Source organism: Oreochromis niloticus, linkage group LG12, assembly GCF_001858045.2.
Source record: "Oreochromis niloticus isolate F11D_XX linkage group LG12, O_niloticus_UMD_NMBU, whole genome shotgun sequence".
NCBI lineage: Eukaryota > Metazoa > Chordata > Actinopteri > Cichliformes > Cichlidae > Oreochromis > Oreochromis niloticus.
The window spans coordinates 30,605,489-30,628,865 of record NC_031977.2 but is presented as its reverse complement, the minus strand read 5'-3'; the positions used below and the strand labels follow the sequence as shown (position 1 = coordinate 30,628,865).

Here is a 23,377-nt window from a genome sequence, read left to right as displayed (position 1 = left end):
AAAATGCAGTATTTAATTATCTAATGGACAAATATCCCATGAATTTTATGGATCACATTTAAACTCCCTCTTTAATAAGGCTCTTTGATTAATGACTGCATGTTTTTTTCTCTTGCTTCATCCTCAGAAAAAAAAAAGTTGTGTGTTTAAAGGGACCATTACTGGTGCTTGTAGCTGCTAGTCTTTTATTACCTACTCTCATAAGGTTTCAAAGGATGTCTGGAAAAATGCTTTTTCCATCTATCTTTCCATTGTTGTGTTTTAGTGTCCTCTGCGGTTACACAACTTCAGCAAAACTGTTGCTGATGCCAATTGGACCAAATAAGTGATGCAAGAATGATGCACTTACTGTTTTTGCCTGATGCTGATAGAAATACTGCCAATGAGTGAAAGTGTCACAAGTTTGAAGTTCTGCTCGTGTGTCGTTTTTATTGAAATTGATAAATAAAGGAGCCTATTTAACATCTGAGGTGGTCACAGAGCGTCTGCTTCTCTCTTCATCTCCCAGCTGCTCTGATATCAAGTCTCATAAAACTCCTCAGGACACAGGCTGTTTGGTTTTGTGAGGGGAGGCAGTGATGTGGTATGGTGGTCATTTTTCATCTCTTCCCTGCATTGTTCTTCTCGGACTCTGAGAGCACTAATTATTCATTTAAAGCTTTGGCTCCTGCTTGTTCCCTCTAATTAGATGGTTAGTCAGTATCCCAGGCCCCTGGGATGAGACATTGATCTCCTCCATCACAATCACATTGTGACACAGTCGCCACTACACTACAGAAATGTTTAAATGGGATAAGAAACAGACATCATATACAGTAAACATGCGCAATATGCAGTGCATTTGTCTCTCTCTCTGTCGCTCTTTCACACACACACACACACACACACACACACACACACACACACACACACACACACGCAAAGTAACGTGCTTTGAATGTCCAACTTGCAAAGTCACTCTGCTGGATACAAATGCTTCTCTCATTCTGTCCAATAATAAGTCCTTTATTGTATAACTGTAAACTGTTCCCATTTACAGGCTGGAGAATTTATGATCTCCATACAAAAACAAAGCATAAACGCAGCAGAAACACATAATGGCAACACCCACCTCCTTACAAACAATACTGAGTTTCCAGAAATGATTCTCCTGGGGGAGTTTGTGGCATATTTCTCGATTTCTCTTGTGTTCTCGTGGGCTGTGGTGCAGTCGACAAGACTAATCAAAGGCTTGATGAAATGCAGCAGCTGTATTTGTTTATGTATTGAGCATACTGTACTACAAAAGGGGTAATAAATGGGGCCGAGACACAATGAAAGGGAGACAGAGCGAGGAATGAAGGCAGAGAGACAGAACGGGATGGAAAGGAGAAAAAAACAGCACATAAACACCAACTGTGATAAGTGTTGTTTTCTTGCTTTGTTGCAGTTAGCATTCCTCAGAAGGCAGTGCATGTTTCAAGCGGTGTGTGTGTGCACCTCCGATTTGAGTGGTTAACCTGCTGGTGGTGGATTAATGGGCTGCCGGGAGAGTTTCCAAGGCGTCGACATACCTGTGTTTTAAATTACTTCAATTGAGCCTATTAGCACTTGAGGAATGTGCCTTTAAAATCCTGCTTCTGCTTTGTGACCACACATCTATAACGTCCCGTTAATCTGAATGCACTAATTCGCTTTTTGTTATGGTGTGATTGGATGATAATGAAGCATTGGTGCTGCTTAAAGAATCATTTCAAGGTTTATGTTTTTTGAGTAAATGTCATTTACATGCTGTAAGCAGTGATACTTACCAGCGATTTTCTCTTATCTAGAGTGTTATCGAAACTAAATCTCTCGAGATGTCAGATTTGATGTGAATATAATAAATTAAGCTGTCAAGGAAACAGGTGTCTATAAAAATGTTTGAGGGCAATGATTCATAAAAGGAAAACCTGATGACTCTTTCTCTGTTCACAAAACATTCAGAAGAGGAGGAAATCCTATAGGTTTTGCAATTGACATCATGCGCACATTGCTCAAGAGCTGTCCGCCATATTGGACGTGACATCCGGTAGTGATCACGTCCAATAAGTCATGCATTGTTTACATAGAAATTATCACTGGCTGTTGAGTGTCGCAATCATCAAGGACACAAAAGATTTTTTTTATTGCTGATTTGGAAGGTTAGAAGGTGAAAAAGACAGTTTCTTTGATAAATAGTAGGGTCAGTTATAAGTTAGTTGAATTTTAAAGTTTACCAGTATCTGTTTCAAAACATATTTGACGATTTAACACTCTTACTTTTATATATTCATTTCTCTTTATAGTTTTTTTCTTTCTCATCTTCTTCATGTGCCTCCTTCACCACTACGCTCCTCCTCGTCTCCATCTCATCCTCTTTCTCCTCAACTGAAGCCTCGCTCCTGAACTGAAGTTGGGGTTCTAACATAAGAAATCCTTATGTTAGAAAAAGTTGTCAGCAGATCAGACATGTGACCCTCATGTTTCATGTTTCTGGACAGCTAAACAACAAAATGTTACATGCTAACGTTAAGCGAGCTAAGATTAGACTCTAGGATCCCAAAACTCTCAATCACAAATGAGCTGCATTGACTTGTCGACGGTGTAAGGGATAATGCACAGAGACACATCAATATCAAAATACAATAAAAATCAGGTAAATACCTGAGCAGTGACTAGTGGCCGTGGCCCCCTTGATCCAGTCACTCAGTTCCAGGAAGAGTCCAGCGACTGAGGTTTGTTACCCATCTTCACACAAAATAATAATAAAGATCCAAACTTTTGTAGGCCTTCATATCTTGTCCAGTGTAATTTGATGGGCTGTTGATAACATAATGATATAAATCGTTTGCTGTGAAGTCAGGGAGAGTGCCAGGGTTGCACTTTAGAGCATCAGTAAACTCACTCAGAGGGAGTAAGTAAACATCCATCTTTAGCTTCCCCTTTGCTCAATTTCTCCACATAATGAGCAAGATGCTTGCCATGAAAGTGTTTGACTTCCTCTGAGAGAGTATATACACTAATACTTATAGTCTATATCATCTACATAATGTTTAGAAGGTTTTTTACTCACTTGGCGTTTCAGGATTGTTACACGTCCAAAATGGCTGACAAATTAATGTCATGTGGTGAGGGGTCACATGTCTGCAAAAGCTCTAAAGTGGGAGCTTGAATGAAAACAAAAAAAATTATATTGTTATTTATTGTTTTTATACCCCAAGTTGAGCCGGCACACAAATAAAATAACTGAAATTTGGCATTTTGATCTAAAAGTATGAATGTGTTTTACATTTTTTCTACATGTGTGTGTGTATGTCTGGTTCCCCACTTGTCATCACGACGTCTTTATCCCCATACATCAGACACGGCCCTGATTAAGTTGAGCGAGCTGGTATAGCTGTATAGCTTTGTATGTCTGTCACTTATTTTCTAAGGATGGCTTTTGAAGCATTGGTAGTCAGAGCCAGATGTTATAATAATGGATTTTTTATTCTCTCAAAAATTGATATCAGCATTGGCTGAGCCCAGCTGGGCTTTGTTCTGGGCTCTAGTCTGCATGAGGATGTGGAAAAGAGAATTTGTTTCCTACAGTGATGCTTCCTCATTCCTCACACCTTTGAACTTCTTACACGTTGCGCATTTTCCTGGTGTTGAAGGCTGTGTTTCCTGAAATCTGGTGCTTGTATTCTCAGGAAATCGGTTCTTTTTTGTAATATTTTAGAAAACTATTGGACATTATGATATATATGTATTTACTGTAGTTCAAGGTGATATTTTCTTCTGAGCCAAATGTGAAAGTTAATCAGTTGTTCAGTGTGTTTGTGCATCAATTTTGTTTGTACTGGATTAGTCTGGCGCATGAGTTTTTGGAGAAAGTGAACAAAAATTTCAACACAGTTATTTAGAGACCTCGTGCCATCACCCACAGAGTGAAGCCACAGAGCGACATCATTCACCACCTGAGTGGGCATCGTCAGCCATCTCCTTTTGACATTAAACTTGACATTTTATGTTCCCACGTCCTGAATTCTTGAGACGGTAACTCACAAACCATTCAGTGTTTTCTGACAGAAAAAGAAACTAAATAAAACAAATGTCGGGATTTGTTTTTGCCAGTTCAAATCATGAATAGAGATACTTTTATATGTCAGAGTCCATTCAGAACAGCTAAGTTAGGTATAGAGCTATGTGTCCTGTAAGGATTCTTTTTGTTACCCTGCTTTCATAGAAAGAAAAGACTTAGATGTCTCAAATTATTTTCTTCTCTTCTAGATTATAGGATTAGGTCAGACTGCAAGAATAACTTTTCTACCAAATTCTCCAGTTTTTCAGTGATTATAATACAGAAAAATCATGTTATCATATTTAACTTCAATGTCTTGCCTCATGTGGAGCATTCTGCTGGGTAGTGCAAGCGAACGGGGTCGAGTGTAAATCCAGTTTGAAATAAAAAGTCCTACCCAGAGTCCCATTAAAAGAAAACATTTCTTTAACTCTCTCTCACCCTCTGTAGCTTATTCTTATACATATCTTCAGTTCTTTACCCTCCACATGTCATAGAAATGTACAACTATAATTATGTTTGCTTAATGCCATGCTTGTCCCTCCAGCTCATCAACCTGCTTGCATGTAGTGCTTGCCAAGCGCATTTGCCAAAGCCTGCTGCACATGTTTGATGTTGTTTGTCATCATTCTGTGTTGGAGCTTTTCTCTTTCTCTCCCATGTGTTTTAGGTCAGTGGTGCTGTTGCGTCTGCTGCCTGGCAAGACCTCCTGTTAGACAGACACCCATGAACTTTCTAGCTTTGCCCAGTGCCTCCTGTCTGCAGTGCATTGTGGGAAGGCTGGCTGACTGCTCTTTAGTGAGCTGAGGCTGCCAGGTTGGGATGAGTGTGGCTGGGTTTTTTAAACATTGTAGGAGTCCCCCCCCTTTCCCCACTGTGATCTCCCAGGGTTTTCAGAGGTCTGGTGTGGGCTAACTGGAGCATTTATACACCTTGTGTTTCCTCCATTTCTCCCCTCTGGCTCGTTAAACTCTAAATTCCAGCAACAGCTTTGAAGTGTGTTGAGTGTGTTTGTGTGTGTTTTTTCTTTTACTGTACGTGAAGATATTTGCACTTGTTGCGCCTGCAAAGCAGATGTTTTTAAGCGCGACGCTGCTGCGCTCAGGAGTTTTCATATAAGAACAATTCTGTGCTTTTTGTGGATGCACACTACAGGACGGTGCACAGCAAAGCAACCATCGCTGTCTTCAGTTATGCACAAACCTCCAGTGCTCCGGTGTACGATCTGAACACCTAACGCTCCTCAGCCAGTACTTCTCAGCTAAAAGGAGAAGAGGACAAAGAATGATAAATCAACTGTAGTCTGCAATCTTCTTGTCAAAGCCACGTTGAAAAAGAGCATTTGTGCCTTTAATCTAGCTCCTGAGCACAGCAGTAGCATTTCTTCCTCTGCTTTTCAAAAACTCTATTGAAGTGGTACCTGCCTGCCTTGCTCGGAGGGAGGTTGCTGGTTCCCTACCAGGTGTTTATCTCTCTTTTCTTCTCTGCTTCCCTGTTGCACACCTCACCGCTAGTGTGTACTTAAGCAACTGATAAAAACGAAACTGCTTCTATAGCACCGTGGAAAATACGAGGGACCTCAAACATTCTAACTGTCATGTTTGCCTTTAACCTGTCAAATAATCTGGTGCTTACTTTTGCAAGTGTGCACCGTGGAGTCTTAGTAAATGATCCCCCCCCCCGACCACATTAATCTTTTCTAAAGCTCTGGCATGTTTGTTGCTGAAAAAGGAATATTGCACATGATTTATTGCTGGTCTGAGTGTGTCTGAGGACTTTGTCTTCAAGTGTTGAGTCATTTGTCAAACACAGTTCTTGGCTGCAGCCAAAATTTCGCCGGTCACTTAACGGTCATCAAATGTGAGCGAAATGCAGGGAGTGGCTGCCTCTCTGCCAGTCTGTTTCAGCACCATTTTTCTTTCTATTCGCCTTCATTTTCCAGTCTGTGGGGGACATTCTTGTGGACAACAATTTGTGAAGAATCTAAAACATGTCACACTTTTTCCCCAAAGAGTCTTTGTGCCTCAAACAGAGAGAATCTACAGATTCTGTTGGTGCTTTGTGCAAGCCAATAAGTTAACTTTGGCAGCAGCTGGCACGCCAGTGACAATGCACATGTGTGGTCTTTATTAGGGTCACTTCAGTTCATGGAGGCAGTTTTGATTGATGCTCTTCTGTAGTAATGTTATAAACATTCAAACAGAGTTGTATGCAAATCCATACCCCCTTTTTTTGTTTGCACAATACCAATATATTCCACATTTCATGACAGGCTTGTAAAAATAGATGAAGTGTTTTTCTGTTTCTTGCTGGGAACTGCTTGTGCACTGGTGGAACTTACTGTCATCAGCCGAGCTGTGTCTGCATGTTTGATGACAGGCAGAGCTCAAGAGATTCTTATTTCTAGGACAGTGTTGGTGTACAGTATCAGGGGACTTTACAGTGTCTGAGCATGTTGTCAGACTTTGGTGTATCCGCAAAGCAAGACAGTGTTGTTGTACAAATAGACAGGAATTGCTATTGTGTAATGTATCAAATGAACGTCTTGCTCTCTTCTCAATTCGTGAGGAAACTCTTGCGGGGAGTTCTCTGTGGGATTCTATTTGCATGTCGTTAGAGAAATAAATAAAAAATCAATACAAATGCTATTAAAGCCTCACAGGCCATCAGTGACCATAAATGTGCGAGTGGTGGCTCGCATTTGCTGTGAAATTGAATGCGAAAGCCCCATTCTTGCAGGCCTAGAGACCAGTTAATGACCGCCTGGTAACCACCAATCCCTAGGGAAAAGTGTATATTCTGTGACCAGTAAGCAAGCGGTTACTAGCAATTGCTAGTGTGAAATTACTCACAAAGAGAAAACCTCTATGGGATTTCTTTGGTTGCCAGCAGGTTGCCGTGGTCAACAGATTGCAAATCATTACCAAGCGATAACGAAACTGTGAACAATGTGACGCAAATCGAAAGCAAAACATTTGCTTTCAAAGTAAAAGTCGTGTCATTTGAAATGTGCGGCTCAACTTTTACTGTTCTTGGCAGTCATCTTTTTTTTTTTTTTTTTTGCAGACAACTCAGTGTTTTCCATGCAGACTGAGATCAACTGCATCAATCTGGTAGTTGAGCAAAGCAATTGCGGAGGTTTTTGGTGCAGCACCCTCTTTGCATCTGATCTCACATCACTGACCATTTGGAGAATGCCCGTTTTTTCTGGAAGTCTCCAAACTATGATTGTCCTGCATTACACAAAAATCTAACAATGATCTTTGTGTAGTGGTTTGATTTCCAGTTATAGGATTTAAGCCGTTGTGCTTTTCATGACTGTATGAAATAAGAAGCAATCAGACTTTTACTAAAGGTCATTTGAAACTGGAAATTGTAAATGCTTTAATACAGACCACAGTGTCACATGCTGTTGATTTTAGCATCCTTGTTGTATCTCACAGCAGACTTGACAGCTATTTTGGACGCAGTCTTTGCGCTTGTCTTTTCTATCTTTCCCTAATGATCTCTTTCACACCCTAAGGCCACATGACACCACTTCCAATTACACTAAAGAGACTTTTTTTAATACTTCTCGTAGAAATTACTTTCAGGGTGTGCATTTACTTATGTTTGTCAAATTCATTTTAGCTCTGAACATCAAAATAAACCACTTTAAGCCCATTTGAATTTAAATGAAAAGCAAATCACAAATAGGATATAGATTGCTGGAGGCTTTATTGGCACTTCCCAAGCTATTACATTGAATTTAAAAGCTTTGCAGTGTTTAATCACTGTACTAGATTTTGAAAGATTGCATAGTATTTGATGAATACATAGTGGATTAGGGCAGACAGTTTGATTCATCTGCACGAATGTGATCTGGAAAGGTGTCAACATGCATCTTTCATCTATCTGTCTGGTCAGAAATCCATCTGGCATTGTTGGCACATTTGTCTCACATATTGTAAAATCTAACTTGCATGCAGAGAAACACTTTGGTGCACACGAGAGGCTATAATAAAAGTATCAACAAAATAATTCAAAAGTAATGTTTTTAGTGTTGGTTCTGTTCTGTTTAGTCAAAGAGCCTAAATTCACGAGATTAAAATTGTGCTTACCTACTGTTTGATGTCAAGTGGCTGCTGTGCAAAGATCTATTGTTCAGCTTAAGCCTGTCTGAGTTTGTCTGAGTGTAAAAGCACAGAAGTATTATTTTTTTTATAACACTTCCGTCAGGACAACTCATTTATAAATGGGATTTCAGCCTCCTCATATGGGGACCTGAAAAGTGAAACCAGCATAAGAGTGATGTGATTTCTGTAATCTATAATTTTAGTAAACACTATTCTGTGGTTTTTAATCACTAGCTTTAAGTCATATTTAAAAGATAAAGGTAATTTTTTAAGGATTACCCACTTAGCAACTTGTCAATGAAATGCAGCCAGTAAGCATTTTCACAGTTTGATCAATGACAAAAACACTTAGCTTGGGTCTTCGTAAATAGACTTTATTAGCCTTCTGTGCTGTCTATGTGTAGAAGTAAAGCAGGCATCAATGGCAATGACTGGGAAAAAGTCAGACGTAGGATAAAAATGAGGAGCTGGTTTAGAGATGGGTTGCAAATTGGCTTGCAGAGGCAGGACTGACTGAAGACAATGCTGAACAACTAAAGCAACAGAAATATTGTGCACTTTACTGCAGGCTGTTGTAACCAGCTGTTGCAAGTTTATACACAACGATTGCTGGCGAAGCTTAATTTTGGAACGTGCCAAAACTAATGCTGCGCTTAATTTTTGTGTTTTTAAATATAATACTGAGTTTAATAAATCTGAGTTTAATAAAGGCCCAGGTGTTGGACTTCTTCCTGTCATGTGACAAATTCCACATGGAACCCCCCCTCCCCTTTTTTTTCTTTGTACGTGAGACTTTAAAAATGCATTTTCTCTCTCTCTCTCACACACACACACACACACACACACACACACACACACACACACACACACACTTACACAGTCACGCATTTAGAAAGTGTTATATTCCTAATCTGATGCAACAGCTCTCAAATCTGACAGGGTACATTTTCTAAATTCCAGCTCTATGTCGCTATGACTCAAACATCCCTGTCCTCTTCACCCCTTTTTCTTTTCTCTCCTCCTCTTCCTCCATTGCTGCTCCTCTTCTCGTTTTCTCAGAAGCCAAATAGTTGGCTTGCCTCTTGGCAGTTCAAGCTAGAAGTTTCAAACAGAGTTCTGAATACTTGACGAGTGTGTCATCACTGATTGTTCTTTGGGCTGGGTTTTTGAGATTAAGCGTTAATCATAAACATGATTAGAAAATTGAAACAGCATATAGACCATGTAAATAAAGCTTTGAAGCATGTTCTGTATGATATAAACCATTTCTTTCCATATCTGTCGACGTGTTTCTAACACCTGCTGTACTTTAATTCCATTATACATTTGATCTTCCCTAATCATGTGAAAACCTCGCCTTACTGTGCGATGCAGACTGCATCTAAGATGCTGCACATAACTAATCGTTTTTTTCCCAATCTCGTCTGCTCTCCCTACAGTGCCTGGAAACTTGGGGTGCTTCAGAGACAGTGGTGACCCCCCCACCCTGACTGGTGCCAGTGAGACCTCCAACAAACTCACTATCCAAAACTGTATCAGCTTCTGCAGGAAGCAGAGATACAAGGTTAGATTTGGAATTAAATTAAAAATATATCAAACAACAAGAAAACGTGAGAAATTTTATTTTAACTGCAATCAAACATGGCAAGTTCTGCAAAACTAAAAGGAAAAAAAATCCAAAATAAAAGAGGAAAAAAACCCTAATTGGTTTATGGTTTGTCCTCTGTCCTATCACTTCAAATCTCTCCACTTATTGGATGTAAAAACAGAGTAAATTGCTGTGTTTAAAACGGGTGCGCGCAGTCTTTTTGCAGTAGTCAGGCTTTTATGTAAATCATCTGCTTTTATGGGTAGTTTTCTGTCAGTTATCTAGATGATGCCCTCTTTATTCTCTCATCACACTTCCTGTTTTAAACCAACCAGCAGATGACAAATCATCACAATAATCAAGGCTGACAGCTGGAAATGAATGGTTATTAGCCCACTGGGTTCCTCCTCTTCACTGCATTTTCCCTTCTCTCTGTTTCTGGCGTGCCATTGTCCCTGCTACAAACAGTGCCAGGTGTTAATTTTCTGTCTCAGCAGATCCACTTCAGCTCAGTATGCATTGACAGATACTGACAGGCACCCCACTCCCCTCTCAGTTAGGCAGATGTTACAGGAACATGGCAACAGACTGGCATCATCTGCCTACCCTTGGACTGTCACTGTCCTCAATACACATGTGAAACATCAGTGCTCTGAAGTATGGATCCCGCGTGACTTTCTGACAGAGAGCATGCCTGATGAGTGAGACAGCAATCCATCACTTGTTTACTCTGCCAAAAGTATTTGTGTACGTGTTCTCAAATGTAACCGCATCAGATAGAATAATACAAGAAGGATAAAGCTTGATACATCTGGGTGGAAGCAGAGGCTGCGTGAATTCTTATTCCATGAGTAGGAAATTATACAGTACCTTCAGTTGCGTGTATTCATTTAGAGCCTGAAAATCGAACAACGGCGTCCTTCTGAATGAAGAACAATAGCTCTTTTGACAGCGAGTGGCCAGCAGTGGCGAGGTCAAGATGTGTGAAGGTTTTTGACGTGTCACATTCCTGCGCTGACACTTTCTGGAATGGTTTACTAACAGTTTTGATTTGAAAGACAGATAGGTGTTATTCCTGTACGGTTTCTTCTGTACACCCTGTGTGCAGCTGCGTGTTTGAAGGGAGTCTTCTAATCAGCTGAGAGGCCACGGTTATACAGACTCAGATTACAACATCTTGTAATCACGAGAGAACGAGCAATTAGGGCGCTTTAGGCCGAGTCACTTATTTCAGAGGGAAGTAGCTACATGTAGTCAACAGTTTACCCCATGTTTACACAATTCCACATAAATCGAACATGAAAAACATAATTGGTCCTTTTAAAGTGAAAAAATGTTATGTAATCAGGTCTTATTTTATGGGAAAACAACAATCTTTATAGTTTTAGAGAACTGAAAGAATGTGTGTTTGCAGTCAGCAGAATGACCCCCTCAGTGTTTTCCTCAGTTGCACAACTCCTTTTTCTGTTTTGCAGCTTGCTGGTATGGAGTCGGGATACGCCTGTTTCTGTGGCAACGATGTGGACCTACAGAAACGTGGCGAGTCACCTAGCATGGAGTGTAACCATGTTTGCTTCGGTGACCACACTCAGCCCTGCGGCGGAGACGGCTGGGTCATCATATTCAGCAGTGAGCACTGACAGCTGTCATTCTGGATCTCATTCTTTAGTCTTTTCACATCTCTGCTGTAGTTTCACAGACATTTTCAAACATTTAGTCTGGTTTTATTTTGTACAAATCTGATTTGGGGACAGGTCATTTCTTTTATCATCGTAAAGCTGTAAGAAGTCAGAACACAACACACCTACAATTTTAAAATTAGTAACCCTCTGTCTGCAGCTCCCTCCTCTTTATTCTAAACCCATACCACCACGCCATCAAAGACAGGATCTGCTCTGAAAAGACCTTTGACTGACAAAATCTGCTATCAATGATCAGGTTTTCTACAGCCTGAAATTAAAGCCCAAAGGCTCAGCAGTCTAGTTTTCTCTCAGACCACCTACATTTCAGTGTCCTGAAAAGGTTTTTTTGGTCCAGTGAAGTCAAAAACATGTTTCTTGCATAACATTTATTAATATGTTATGTCCAGTTAGGCTCATTTTCCAGAAGCTTCGTTGCTGGTTATGCGTGAATCCTATTTCTTGTTTTAATACTCGCATACTCTTCAGTTAAGCCACATTCTCCTTCAGGCTGTTTTTAGGCTGAATCTTGTAAAGATGCTTTGAATTAAATTCTGAATCTAAATCAGCTTGAGTTTAATGAATCAGATACCACAGCAATGGTGTTTTGTTGTGGTGCTAAAAATCAAAGGACATGTCTGTCCTTTGTGTCTGATCAATCACACAAAGTCATGTACAACATGCTCACAAGACCAGATGTCAACCATTTCTACAACTTTTAATCTTTAAACAAATAACACAGGCTTTTTTTTTTGCTGCTCTTATTTCAGCCCGAGTGGGGGCCTGTGGTGGGAACTACACTTCTCCATCAGGAGTGATCTACTCCCCCGACTTCCCTGACAAATACGGGGCCGGGCGTGTTTGCTACTGGACTATCCAGGTCCCTGGATCCTCGGCCATCCTCTTCAATTTCACCTTCTTTGACATCTCTGACCAGACCGACATGGTGGAGCTACTGGATGGCTACACAAATCAAGTGGTGGCCCGCTTCGACTGGCGAAGCCCTCCACGGGAGCTTGTAAACATCACGGGCGACTTTGTCATACTGTACTTCTACTCTGACCGAACCAACCAAGCCCAGGGATTTGCTCTTCTTTACCAAGGTGAGATCTCACCAGATTTTCTGAAATTTCTCACCTATTGTGATGTTTTCCTTCATTATCGCTTCTCTGCTCAGCCTGCCTTCATTCAGAACACTTTGAAAACAAAGTAAGAACCCCATTTGCGTGGCTGGCTGGCTGGCTAGCACTATGATGGAGTTTTGCATAGCATCCCTAGTTTAGTAAAGTAACACCTGTTAGTTGTGGTTAGGCAGTTGTCACAGCTTTGGCAGGCCCTTTTCTCTTTTCATTTGCTAGTCAATGTCTCACAGCCCCGGGTGATATTGCATATTTAAATGATGTTCTGTTTTTCTAGGAACTCAGTCTCTTATCAAGCTGCTGCAGACTACTTTGCTCACCCAGAGTGTGTTCTCTGCTAAATTCCACTGAAAGTTTTTATGCCACCTACATAAAAATACGACCATCATGTGCATTACGGCTTCTGATATGCTGATTTCATTGTCTAGTGGATGCATTTCTAAGAAACTACAGCTCAGAGGACTTCAAAGTAATTTTATTCATCCCAGGCTAATGTGAAGAATGTATAAGGATTCATTTGGAATAAAAAAAACTTGTTTTTCTGTGTTATGTTCTCTCATGAATAGTCTGAAAGCACCAGAAATGATGTAATAGATTAATTTCTGCAGGAATGAGCAAAGCACACCCTGATATAATTCACTGTAGGTGACATTCAAGCTCACAGTAAGAGGCAGTCCCCTCCCTCTCTCCCCCCATCTGTAATTCTGTGTCATTTTTCTTTGCCTGCTGGCATTACAGTAAAAACAATATTGGAAGGTCAAAATCCTCTGACCCTCAGACAGGCACGATCCTTTCTCATGACATGGATCTTGTTTTGCGGGAGGTATAGTCTATTCCAGAAATGCAGTCCGAGATGGGTTATGAGAAAAGGTCACCTCCTGAATTAAGTAGTTGGGTTTTTTTGTTTTTCAAACAGAACTATATAGATAAAAACACATAGTGAATGAGGTACAAATAGAAAGCAGACAGTGTCAGCACCATATACGTTTAATATCTCCTTGGTGGCAGGCTGAGCGGTTGGATCTGTAACTTGAGGATAAACGCTCTCAGATGACAGTGACAGCACATTTCAGCTGTGACTGGGTTTGAAGCATGGTATTTTGTTTGCAAATGGAAAACATGTGGGCAGTTCTGGGAACATCACAGCCAGGTTGAGCAATTACGTGAAAAAGAAAAAAAATAACCCATGCTGGTTTAACATCCGACCAGCATTCATGAAAGAGTGGAACAGTCCTGGAATAATCGATATTTGAAAGTAGTTCATGCAGCTGAGAAACTCGAAGCACGTCAGCAGTGGAAGAGGCGAGGTGATGTGCAATAAGATAAATAAGTGTGCAGAAGATTCATGAGAAGCAATATAAAAGAAATGCACAGTATATGTCATGTGTTTAATGTAAAGTTAATCATTTGTTGAACATACTGGGGGTATTTAAAAAATAACTTAGCCTTAGTTGGTTAGTTGGAAGGCCACAAAGTCAAGCTTAACTGCAGTTCCCAGCAAATAAGTTGACGTCAGTCCCAACCCACATGCCAGCAGCTGATGGCTGGTCTGATACCCTTCACATCTGAGCTGTCGTAGCCCATAGTTGCTGCATATCTGCAAGCCTCTTTGCAACCCATCTTAGGCCCAGCTTGTGTTTTATTTCTGACTTAATTAGTCTCCAGAACATATCCATGCCACCAGATATAAATTTCTGCAGTTGAACACTAGTATTCCCGAATGAAATATGCTTTTGTTTTGACCATTACTCACATACTGGAAAATTTAATCTGCACTGCCGACGGAGCAGTCAGTGGAGAGTTGTGGAAACTATCATCTCCACTGGACTGTTTCAAATTGTTAGAGATGGCTAGGTCCTTACTTAGTCGCCTGAAGTTAAATATGCTTTAAAAAAATGTTTTTTCTCAATTTATAACTTAAGTCATTTATTCTGTTTCTTCATACGTGCTCTTAATCTTTTGATGTTTTGTGACTGTGTCTAAAAGTTTTAATTCTTTAAATCTAATTTCTGATGTCTACTCCTATTCACAGACATCTGCTCTAAGCATCTAAGTAAAGCACAATATCTCATCTGTGGATGATTACAATTGCAGCATAATGACTGAAACCTTAACACGTAAGAAAAATAATAAAAGACCCAAGTGACACTCATAAATATCAGTGTGAGGCTGAAACACTGCGCAGTTTGTTTCTCAGCGGCAACATTTCACACGGAGGACGAGAACATTTCTTAAAATCACACAGTGATTTTAAATAAATCGCAACTATGTTTAGGAGACGTAAATGAAAGGCAGAGGAGATCTCATTTAGGATATTGCTTTCCTCTGGGAGCCCATAAATGAGTTGAAATAGTCCATGCTCCCTGGCACTGTTGTTTTATGAAGCAAACTCTGCCCATCTGGAGCTGTAAGCAGGTTAAAGCAAACAGAATTTATTGCAAACACTTTTTGAATCATGTCTTGAATTTAAAAAAAAAGTTCTCAGCACCACATGTTTATAGCACGCTTGGGTGTTTTTGCAAACTCCATCTGTTTCTTAACAAATGCAGTTAGTATTAAATATTCACTCGTGCCTCTGCTGTATATACTTTCAACAACATGATCAGCATGAAGTAGTATAGTATTACCTCATGCTTGCTGCAGCCCAGTTTATACAATGGAATAATTAAAGGAGTGTTAAGTGATCTATGCCCTTAACTTGTAGAAGTTACAGCGACATGGCATAACATTTCCCTCTTCTGCATTCGACGCTACATTCATCACTTCATTGTGAAGACACGGTATGTCACATTGCACAGAGCTGTAATCTAGTAAGGGCAGTAAAGCTAAAAGAAAGTTATAATAACAACCAAGGAGTAATTTTACTGCTAAAACTGAGAAATGATTTATGTATTTCCAGATGAATAAAAGATTTGCTTGAATAATGAAAGTCGTTTTCCTCTCCTATCTTATCAAAAGCTCCTTCTAGCCTTTTCTTATTGTGGCTAAAGGGTGACATTTTCACAAATGATTAAATGCAAATGATAGAGGACTTCATAAAAACTTGCTGATATAGCGAGATGTGATCTGCCTTCCGATAACGTTGTTTGTTTTGTTGCTACTGACAAATTAACTGTGTCAGATCAGATTTGTATTATATCAAAAAGAGCTCATCAGTGTGCAAAACAGCAGCAGCGTGATCAGAAATCACTGTGTCGAACAAATTCAGCAGAGTGATTTAGTTCAGACAGGCCAAAAGTCAAGCTTAGTCACAGACCTAGCAGATCAGTTGATCTCAGTGTCACTGATACCCTTATTCATTCAATATAGGACTTATTCAGTCTTCCTATAGTTGCTACACAGCTGCAAGCAGCTTTGCAACCCGCTTTCCACCCCACCGCGTCTTTTTCATTCTGTACCTAACATAATCAATGCCATATCAGTGTAATATGTCATTGATCCCTGCTGTGTTCTGTTCTGCATTTAGCTGCTCCACCCTGCTCTCCTCTGGCTTTAAATGTATGCACATGAACGGATGGGAAGGTCGCAGAATCGAGCTGGGCCATCAACTAAAAACTGGATATTGAAATCCCAGTGCTCTTCTGGCTGTAGTGGTCCTGAATGAAATGAAAGTTTTTACCATAAAGAGCATGCAATCATTATTCTCCCTGACAAAAACTGAAGACTATACTAAAAATTGGGAAAAAAGTGTCAGTTTACAGACAGGTGTGCTGCGATATTTTAAAGTTGAGACAATGTAATTTAGCCACCACAAAATTAATGTGAGAGAGGAGATAAATATTGGCCACTGAGTCCATATTAATCCTGTCTGAGTTTATATCTTCTCCCTGAGGATGTGTTAGTTCCCTTCAGGTGCTGCAGTTTCTGCCACAGTTTAAGACCTGGCGACCTGTCCTAGGTGTAATTCACCTCTTGACCAAAGTCATCTGGGTTATATTCCAGCCTCCCCATGACCCAAGGCGGATAAGCATTTAGGAAGAAGGATGGAAATAATGCTGTTGTATTGTATTCATGCATTATTTTCTTTTGGGACTGAGAACTAGTTTTATTGCTGTTAAAGTTGACGTCTCTGCTTTTACCTCAAGGATAGAACAATCATTCATGTCTGAATAGTTGGAAAGTTGCAGTTTTCTTTGGAAATGCCAGTGCTGTGAGACACATCACTTCAAAATTGAATATTCTCAGCACCACACCTGACAAAGTAATCTTTTAGTCACTGAAACAACCAAATCAACTTGGTGCTGTGGGATAGTAAGCTTTTGATTTGTTCCATGTCTCCACCTGATAGTTTAAGGAATAACATTCAGCTGTCTGTTTCTTTTCCCCCCCAGCACTCCGAAGCCAGGACACTAGAACAATAGAGTCTGAAGGAGCACTTCAAAGCCAGGACACCAGAACAATAGCGTCTGAAGGAGATGACGAGGATGAAAACGAAGACGTGTCTAGTACAGCAGGGCCCCAGCTGGCTGGCGGAGTCACAGAGAAATCTAACGGTACGACGAATGGACGTTCGTCTCAGATCCTCTACGTGATCACGTCCAGCCCCGGTAAACCGGAGCACAACATGCCAGGTCAGTGGGCTGGACGCGGCGAGACCACCGGCCACAGCGCTAGTATGTTAACACCCGTCGTACACTGCACTTACCGCGCCTGTCTCTGCCTCTGGTGGGACGATGTTGGAGGTTTCTTAGCAAGAACTCCCACTTAGCATGACCTGGTTTCTCTGAAAGTTTGAAAATTGTTCTGGTTTGTTGAGATGCTTCTAGAAGCTCTGGCCCAGAGTGACTCCCTATGATCGTAATTGAAGTAATGCTACATGACGCTTGTTTTCGCTTGTCATCGTCTCCGAACTCCCTGCTTTTCCCAATCAGCCATCTAGTCAACACTTTGCAGGGTGGACTGATGTGCTCTGCGCTTTTCTGCTTCCTCCAAATGTTATTCTTTCCAAGCCCTAATTCTTTTTCTCAAACAGCTAGCTGATAACAGATGTGCACTGATAATGTATCACCATTTCCTGACAATTAGCTGGCTGAAATTCTCACAGGTGTAAGTTTGAATTAAGCAGCGCTTGAATAGTTCTTGACTCGCTAATCTCTTCAGTCTGCTGCGGTTTGTTTTAATTACCGTGATCGGATGTCTGATGTCTTGTTAATGTGCTCTGCTCTCTGTCTAGTGTGGACCATCTACGCTTTAGCAGCCCTCCTCATACTGACTGTCATCGCCATGGTAGCAAAGCTGCTGCTGCACGTCACAGTCAAGTAAGTATGAGGATGTTCGAGGCGTGGTGGATCAACCAAGTATCACGTTTCTAAGCTTTTACCCGTACACCACGATATTCATACAATACTGGTTGAAGATGAAAGAACAAGTCCGTATGTAAAGAATTTTTATCTGGAGCCACAAAGTCTGTTTTTTCACGTTGACTAAAGCCAGAAATTTTCCGATCAAAGAATCTCGTAGCATCAACACAAGAAGAATAGAAAATTGAAAAATAAGAAAACTACGTTGTTTAAACATTTTCTTCCAGTAGAACATAGTTTCCCTTTCCCTTCAGTGAAAACACAGAAACATTTATATAAAGATTTTTCCCCTGAAAATGGATCCATTTTCCTGGAAAATGAATGCAATAAATATAATAAGTTAAAGTTTGTTCAAAGCCAGGTTTTACCAGTAATTACAATACTTTTTAAACAAGTACCCAAAAATTGTAAAAACCTACATAAGAGCTTTGATACGACAGTTTTAATGGGTCTGTGACATTAATCGAGCTTTAGGACACATTTATGACTCTCTTTGTTAATCTCTGTTCATTGTTTTCCATCTTTTCTCCTTTCCCTCTCTCTCCTTTGTGTAATTCCTTTCTGTCTTTTCTTTGTCTTTACTTCTTCTTCATTTCTACTCTCAGGTCTCCAAACATCCCAACCGTCAGTGGTTCAGACACCTGCAGCCAGAGCACAGCGTCTTCTGAGCCTTGGATCATCCTGTACCGCCCCTCTACCATCTCCCTGTTCAAGAAGAAGCTAAAGAACCACCACGGTGACCTCAGCCCCCTGGTGGGCAACTAGTGCTCCTGCTGCGTCCTGCCGTCTAACCAAACAGTACCGCCACCCGCCACTATTCTGTTCAAGGGCCGTCAGATGCCAGGCCCTCAGACAATGAAACTCTTTGAGGCGCTACGCAAACAAGCCAACAACTGAGTGGCTAATGACAACTGACTGAGTGAATGCTACTAAATGGTCCGTGTGCCAAAGTGGCCACGCCTTCCTAACCTGCTCAGCACCGAAGAGGAGCGGGAGGGCAGGCAGGACTGTAAGTGACTGCACTCTTGGAGAGGAGAATAAAAGATTGGATAGAGGAAAATCTCAAAGATGCTTTTTTCATGCAAGAAGCTGTTTCCATCACCCATGGATGACCCTACCAATCAACATACCTCCAAAAACCCGTCTGGACAGCAAGCTCACTAGTGAAAATATGACAAAGCTGGAGTGCAAAAACAGCTCAGTTCAGTTTCAGTGGCAGCCGAATCTTCATCAGCATCAACGAGAAGATGAAGAAACTGAGTCTTTAATACACATACACATATGACACATGCTGTAAAACTTCAGTTTTTTTTAATAACTTAACTGCCTCATGCGGATGAACATTTTCAGCCAAAATCCAGAATCCTCCCATCCAAAGACTTGTTTATTCATTTGTGTTTTTAATTCTGTATTCAAACTGCTAATGTTTTTTTTTTTAAAAATATATGTTTTACGTGACACCTGGCTTGCTGAGGAAAGGGAAACAGGACGCGGAAATGTCACACGGAAGGTAGATATGACAGCACTTTGGGGACGAATCAGTCACCGCAAAATGAAAAGATCAGCGAGAAAGAGAGCTTGTTCGCCCACTCGTTCACTCAGCGCTCATGGATTTGTGTGGCGAGGAGAAGTAGCTAGCTGGCTGGGGGCGTGGGGGTTGGTGCAGTTTGCTCACAAACTGCCATTTAGGGAGGCTCGGGAAGATCTGAGGGCTTTTTCTGCTCGGTTGTGGGTGGGAGTCTTTCCGGTTTGATGGTGTTCAAGTGCCTTAAGGATCTCCTCTTCCCTTGACTCAGTTCCTCACATCTGTTTCTTTCACAAAGTGGACCAGTGTCCCTCACAAAAGTCTGCACTTCTTAAAAAAATCCATGTAGATATGAAGAGTTTCATTCCAAAATAGGGTTTCCGCCACTTAAATGTCAAAAATGCCTCCCGGTCTTGTGCAGTGATTGAAAGCATTAATCTCAGACTGGATCTTTTACATCGTTTTTTTTAACACGACTTTGTTGATGTCGATTTATTTTTTTGCCACACTTAGCCTTTTGGGATAGAACTCTTCATATAATGACAGACGAGGCTTTAAAAGGCTTTTTTGTTTCTTATTTGTGTATCTTATGTGTAGTCTTGGACATTTACTGAACATATTGTTCACATTATGTTGTCTTTTGATTACAGGGGGATGAATATTGTTGTATATTATGTAATTCAGTGTGGGAATGATGATATTTATGACTGCTCTTTCATTTTGCGTCTCGGCAAAGCATTTAAGCAACTTGTCAAAGTGCTTTTGTGTTACTTTAGCTCAAAGACGGAGTGCTTTTTTAAAAAATTTCTAATCTTCGATACCAGTAAATTGTCTAAATTCTGCAGAATGCTGCAGACCTTCAAGCTTTTACTTGTCATATAGATTTCAGGCCAAAAGGTTGAGTGCGAACAATATAGTCAGACAGAAATATAACCAAAAGCACCCCAAGGTACTATCCACAAGCTGACAGAAGGTTTCCAGCTATAATGGTTTTCTGTGACATTTTAACTACTTGTGAAAGGTCAGAATCTACTAATGCACCAACGGCATAGTAATTGGCCTTTCCTGATGCGAGACTGGATGTTCAAGGTTTCTGCAGAGTGTCGCTGAGTTATTTTCTCACTGACAAGAAAAATAAAAAAGATCCTAACTTTGAAGCACTTCATTTTGGTTCAGCTTACAAGATGAAACGGTACTTAATCACTTACAATTCTGTTTTAGTGAAAAGACAAAAAAAAAAAGAAAAAAAATACGCACTTGTACAGCAACCTGAGCACTTGAAAGAAAGGTTATATTTTATGCATGACACAGCATTACAGTGACATTCAAATCAAAAGATTTATGGTTTTCGAGAACTCAGACAGAATTTAATACCCATAAAAAGATGAATAACTTTTGTTTCCCAATCAGAAGTTTTCTAAAATGTTACTCTCTGCTATGTTTTGCCTGTCCTCTCAACTGTAACTCATGTTAATTATTGCAAGACAAGAGCACATGCCCCTGGGTCTGTGATGTTCAGAGCTGACCAAGCGTAGAAAGAAGGGGAGAAACGGAGAGCAATGGGAAATTAATGCGCGTTCAAATCAAACACAAGCTAACGAAATCTGACAGTTAAAATCTAACAAGGGCATATTTGTTTGGATAGCCTGGTGAATTATGCAAACTTCCATTTTCTGTCCGGTCCTCCAGTCAGTCGGAAAATTCCACGCCGTCTTCTGAGCGGTGGAAACAGTCTTTTTCTTGTCTCCAAAACTGTTGTTGTTGATATGAATGTCCTGTAGTGCTCGATAACATGAAAACAACACCAGAAGCCCTGAGTCATCACGAGAGGCCAAAACATTGTTTTCATCAAATTGTAAATAGCAAAATAGTGAAAATTTTAATTTATACAGTAAATTATTGTTATTTTGTATGTGAATGGGATATAATCTATCTTTTGTATAAGTGAAGTATCTTTGTAGTTTTATTTAATGTGTCCTGGTTGCAAAATAAACACTGTATGCATGTTTCTTATACCTGTGTTGTGCTTACTCTACTGTTTTCTTCTGCCCCAGCAGTACAGTTTATTTCATCATCAAACTCAATTTCAGATACCCGAGTTGCTGCAAAGCATATGAGCTGCAAGTATCAGATCGAGCTAATCCCATTCTCCCCGTTTCCATTTGAAGTCTTTCTGTGCTTTGTGTGCGAAAATCAAAAGGTGCAGAGTGTGATTTTCTGAGGTCTGTTTGTCTTGATTGGATTCAGGCTCGGGACATGTGCACAGGCCTTCGCCTTTTCTTCCATGAAGCACAAAACTTATCAGATATGCGAAATGACTCCCAGATTGTTTGGAGATGCATGTGCACACACCGAGAGTGAGGATTTAGAGTGCCATGTGTGAGCCATTGGCTCCCCTGTGGGATGAGGTCAAGCATGCAACCTGCACATTTTAGAAGGAACAGCAGGAGGCCAGCTTTACAACTGGAACACTGCGAGGAAAAAAAATCGGAAAACAAAACCAAACACAGAGGGGCGTTTAATAAGCTGGAACAGTTGCGACATTTACAGCATTGATTTCTTAATTCATGAAAGGTGTTTCTGTGTTCCTTTCATCATTGCTCACTTTGAAACTGCTTAAAGCTTGGCTTTGCTGAAATCTGGATTGTATATTTGGTGGTTAGTCTCGTGCAACTCCATGGTAAAGTCATTCTCTCAGTGCTAAAGGGGAACTGTCCTGTTTTTCTGACTAATGTTTGAGAGTAAGAAAAACCTCCTCTGAGGCTTCTGAATGAAGCAAATTTTAAAGCAAAACACTTGTGCACATAAAAATAAGCAATTTTAAGCCTGTCAATGGTCTTAAATATGGAAAGCCCTCTGGAGATCAGCAAGAACATTCCAATACATCAGACAAAAAAGCAATCTGTAGACAATCCTCTTACTCCCTCTACTGGTGATAAGATATCTAAATGATCCTAGCTTTGGTATCAGCAGCATCCTTTTTGTTTGCTGGTGTGTAAAATAATCTTTCTACACCACAGATAATCTGAAATGTTGCTAAAGTTGTTGGACGAATGTATTCATTGAAAGTGTTTTTTTTCTCCCAATAGCCGTAGTGCAGATTAAGCTTTATTTTCGCTCCTCTGGGTCCCAATGAAAAGTCTCAGCCTGGTCAACAGACAAGGAAAAGAGACTTGAGTAAGCAGATCCCTCTGAACCCAAGTCAACCAGTAATTAAGACAACAATGGGACAAAAGGTGACAGTGTCTGGTTACTGTAAGAACGAGAAAGTGAGAAGAATAGGAGACAATACCTGCCACTTTCTGCACTCAGGGTACTGAAGTCAGGTTAATTTGGAAGGATGTAGTATTAGAGGATAAAGGAGCTTGTCTCACTTGATAGATCTGAAAACGATCCCTGTGAAAGAAGTTTACTGGTCATGGAGGAACCTGCCTGTTTGACCCACTTCACTCTGCAGTACTAGCTCATGAACGTCAATGAATAGGTATGCTGGCCTGTTTAATGCTTTACATATTTTTATTTTTAAAGCATTAAATCTCACAAAGTGCATTACAACAAAAATGGTTGAACATCCAAACAAACAAATTTACCCAAAAGCAAGTTAAAAATGGTTTCGTAGCTGCTTTTTGAAAGAGATCACTGATCCACAGAACTCAGGGAGTCTGGGAGGCCACTGTTGCAAAAGCTCTGTCTCCTTTAGTCCTCAGCCTTAAATGCTGCACAGCCAGCAGGACCCAATCACATGACCTGGGGATGTAAGGATGTAACATTTCATGATGTATGCTGGCGTTTGTCCATGGAGACCTCTAAAAGTCAAAACCAGAATTTTAAAGTGAACTCTGAAGTTAATGGGAAGCCAGTCCACCTGAAAGGTGTGACATGTAAGTACAAACAACCTGCAGACGTTCCAGAGAAGCTTTAAGATTTCATAGGAGACATGAACAATGAATTGCAATCATCCAGACATG

The 23,377-nt window shown here is 40.5% G+C and overlaps 1 protein-coding gene across 3 annotated transcripts in view; it reads left to right on the top strand.

Annotated features, from left to right (window-relative positions):
- The window catches only part of kremen1 (kringle containing transmembrane protein 1), a 79,495-nt gene extending 58,073 nt beyond the window's left edge, over positions 1–21,422 (top strand). For 2 of the 3 annotated variants that reach the window (XM_025912039.1, XM_005473626.4), the window contains exons 6-11: positions 9,618–9,742; positions 11,242–11,395; positions 12,216–12,548; positions 16,916–17,197; positions 17,758–17,842; positions 18,490–21,422. In XM_025912039.1, coding sequence (XP_025767824.1) covers positions 9,618–9,742; positions 11,242–11,395; positions 12,216–12,548; positions 16,916–17,197; positions 17,758–17,842; positions 18,490–18,649 — 1,139 coding nt within the window. In that variant the 3' untranslated portion in view covers positions 18,650–21,422. The remainder of the gene's footprint in view (positions 1–9,617; positions 9,743–11,241; positions 11,396–12,215; positions 12,549–16,915; positions 17,198–17,757; positions 17,843–18,489) is intronic. The other variant, XM_005473627.4, reaches the window with a different exon arrangement.
- The last annotated feature ends 1,955 nt before the right edge of the window (positions 21,423–23,377 follow it).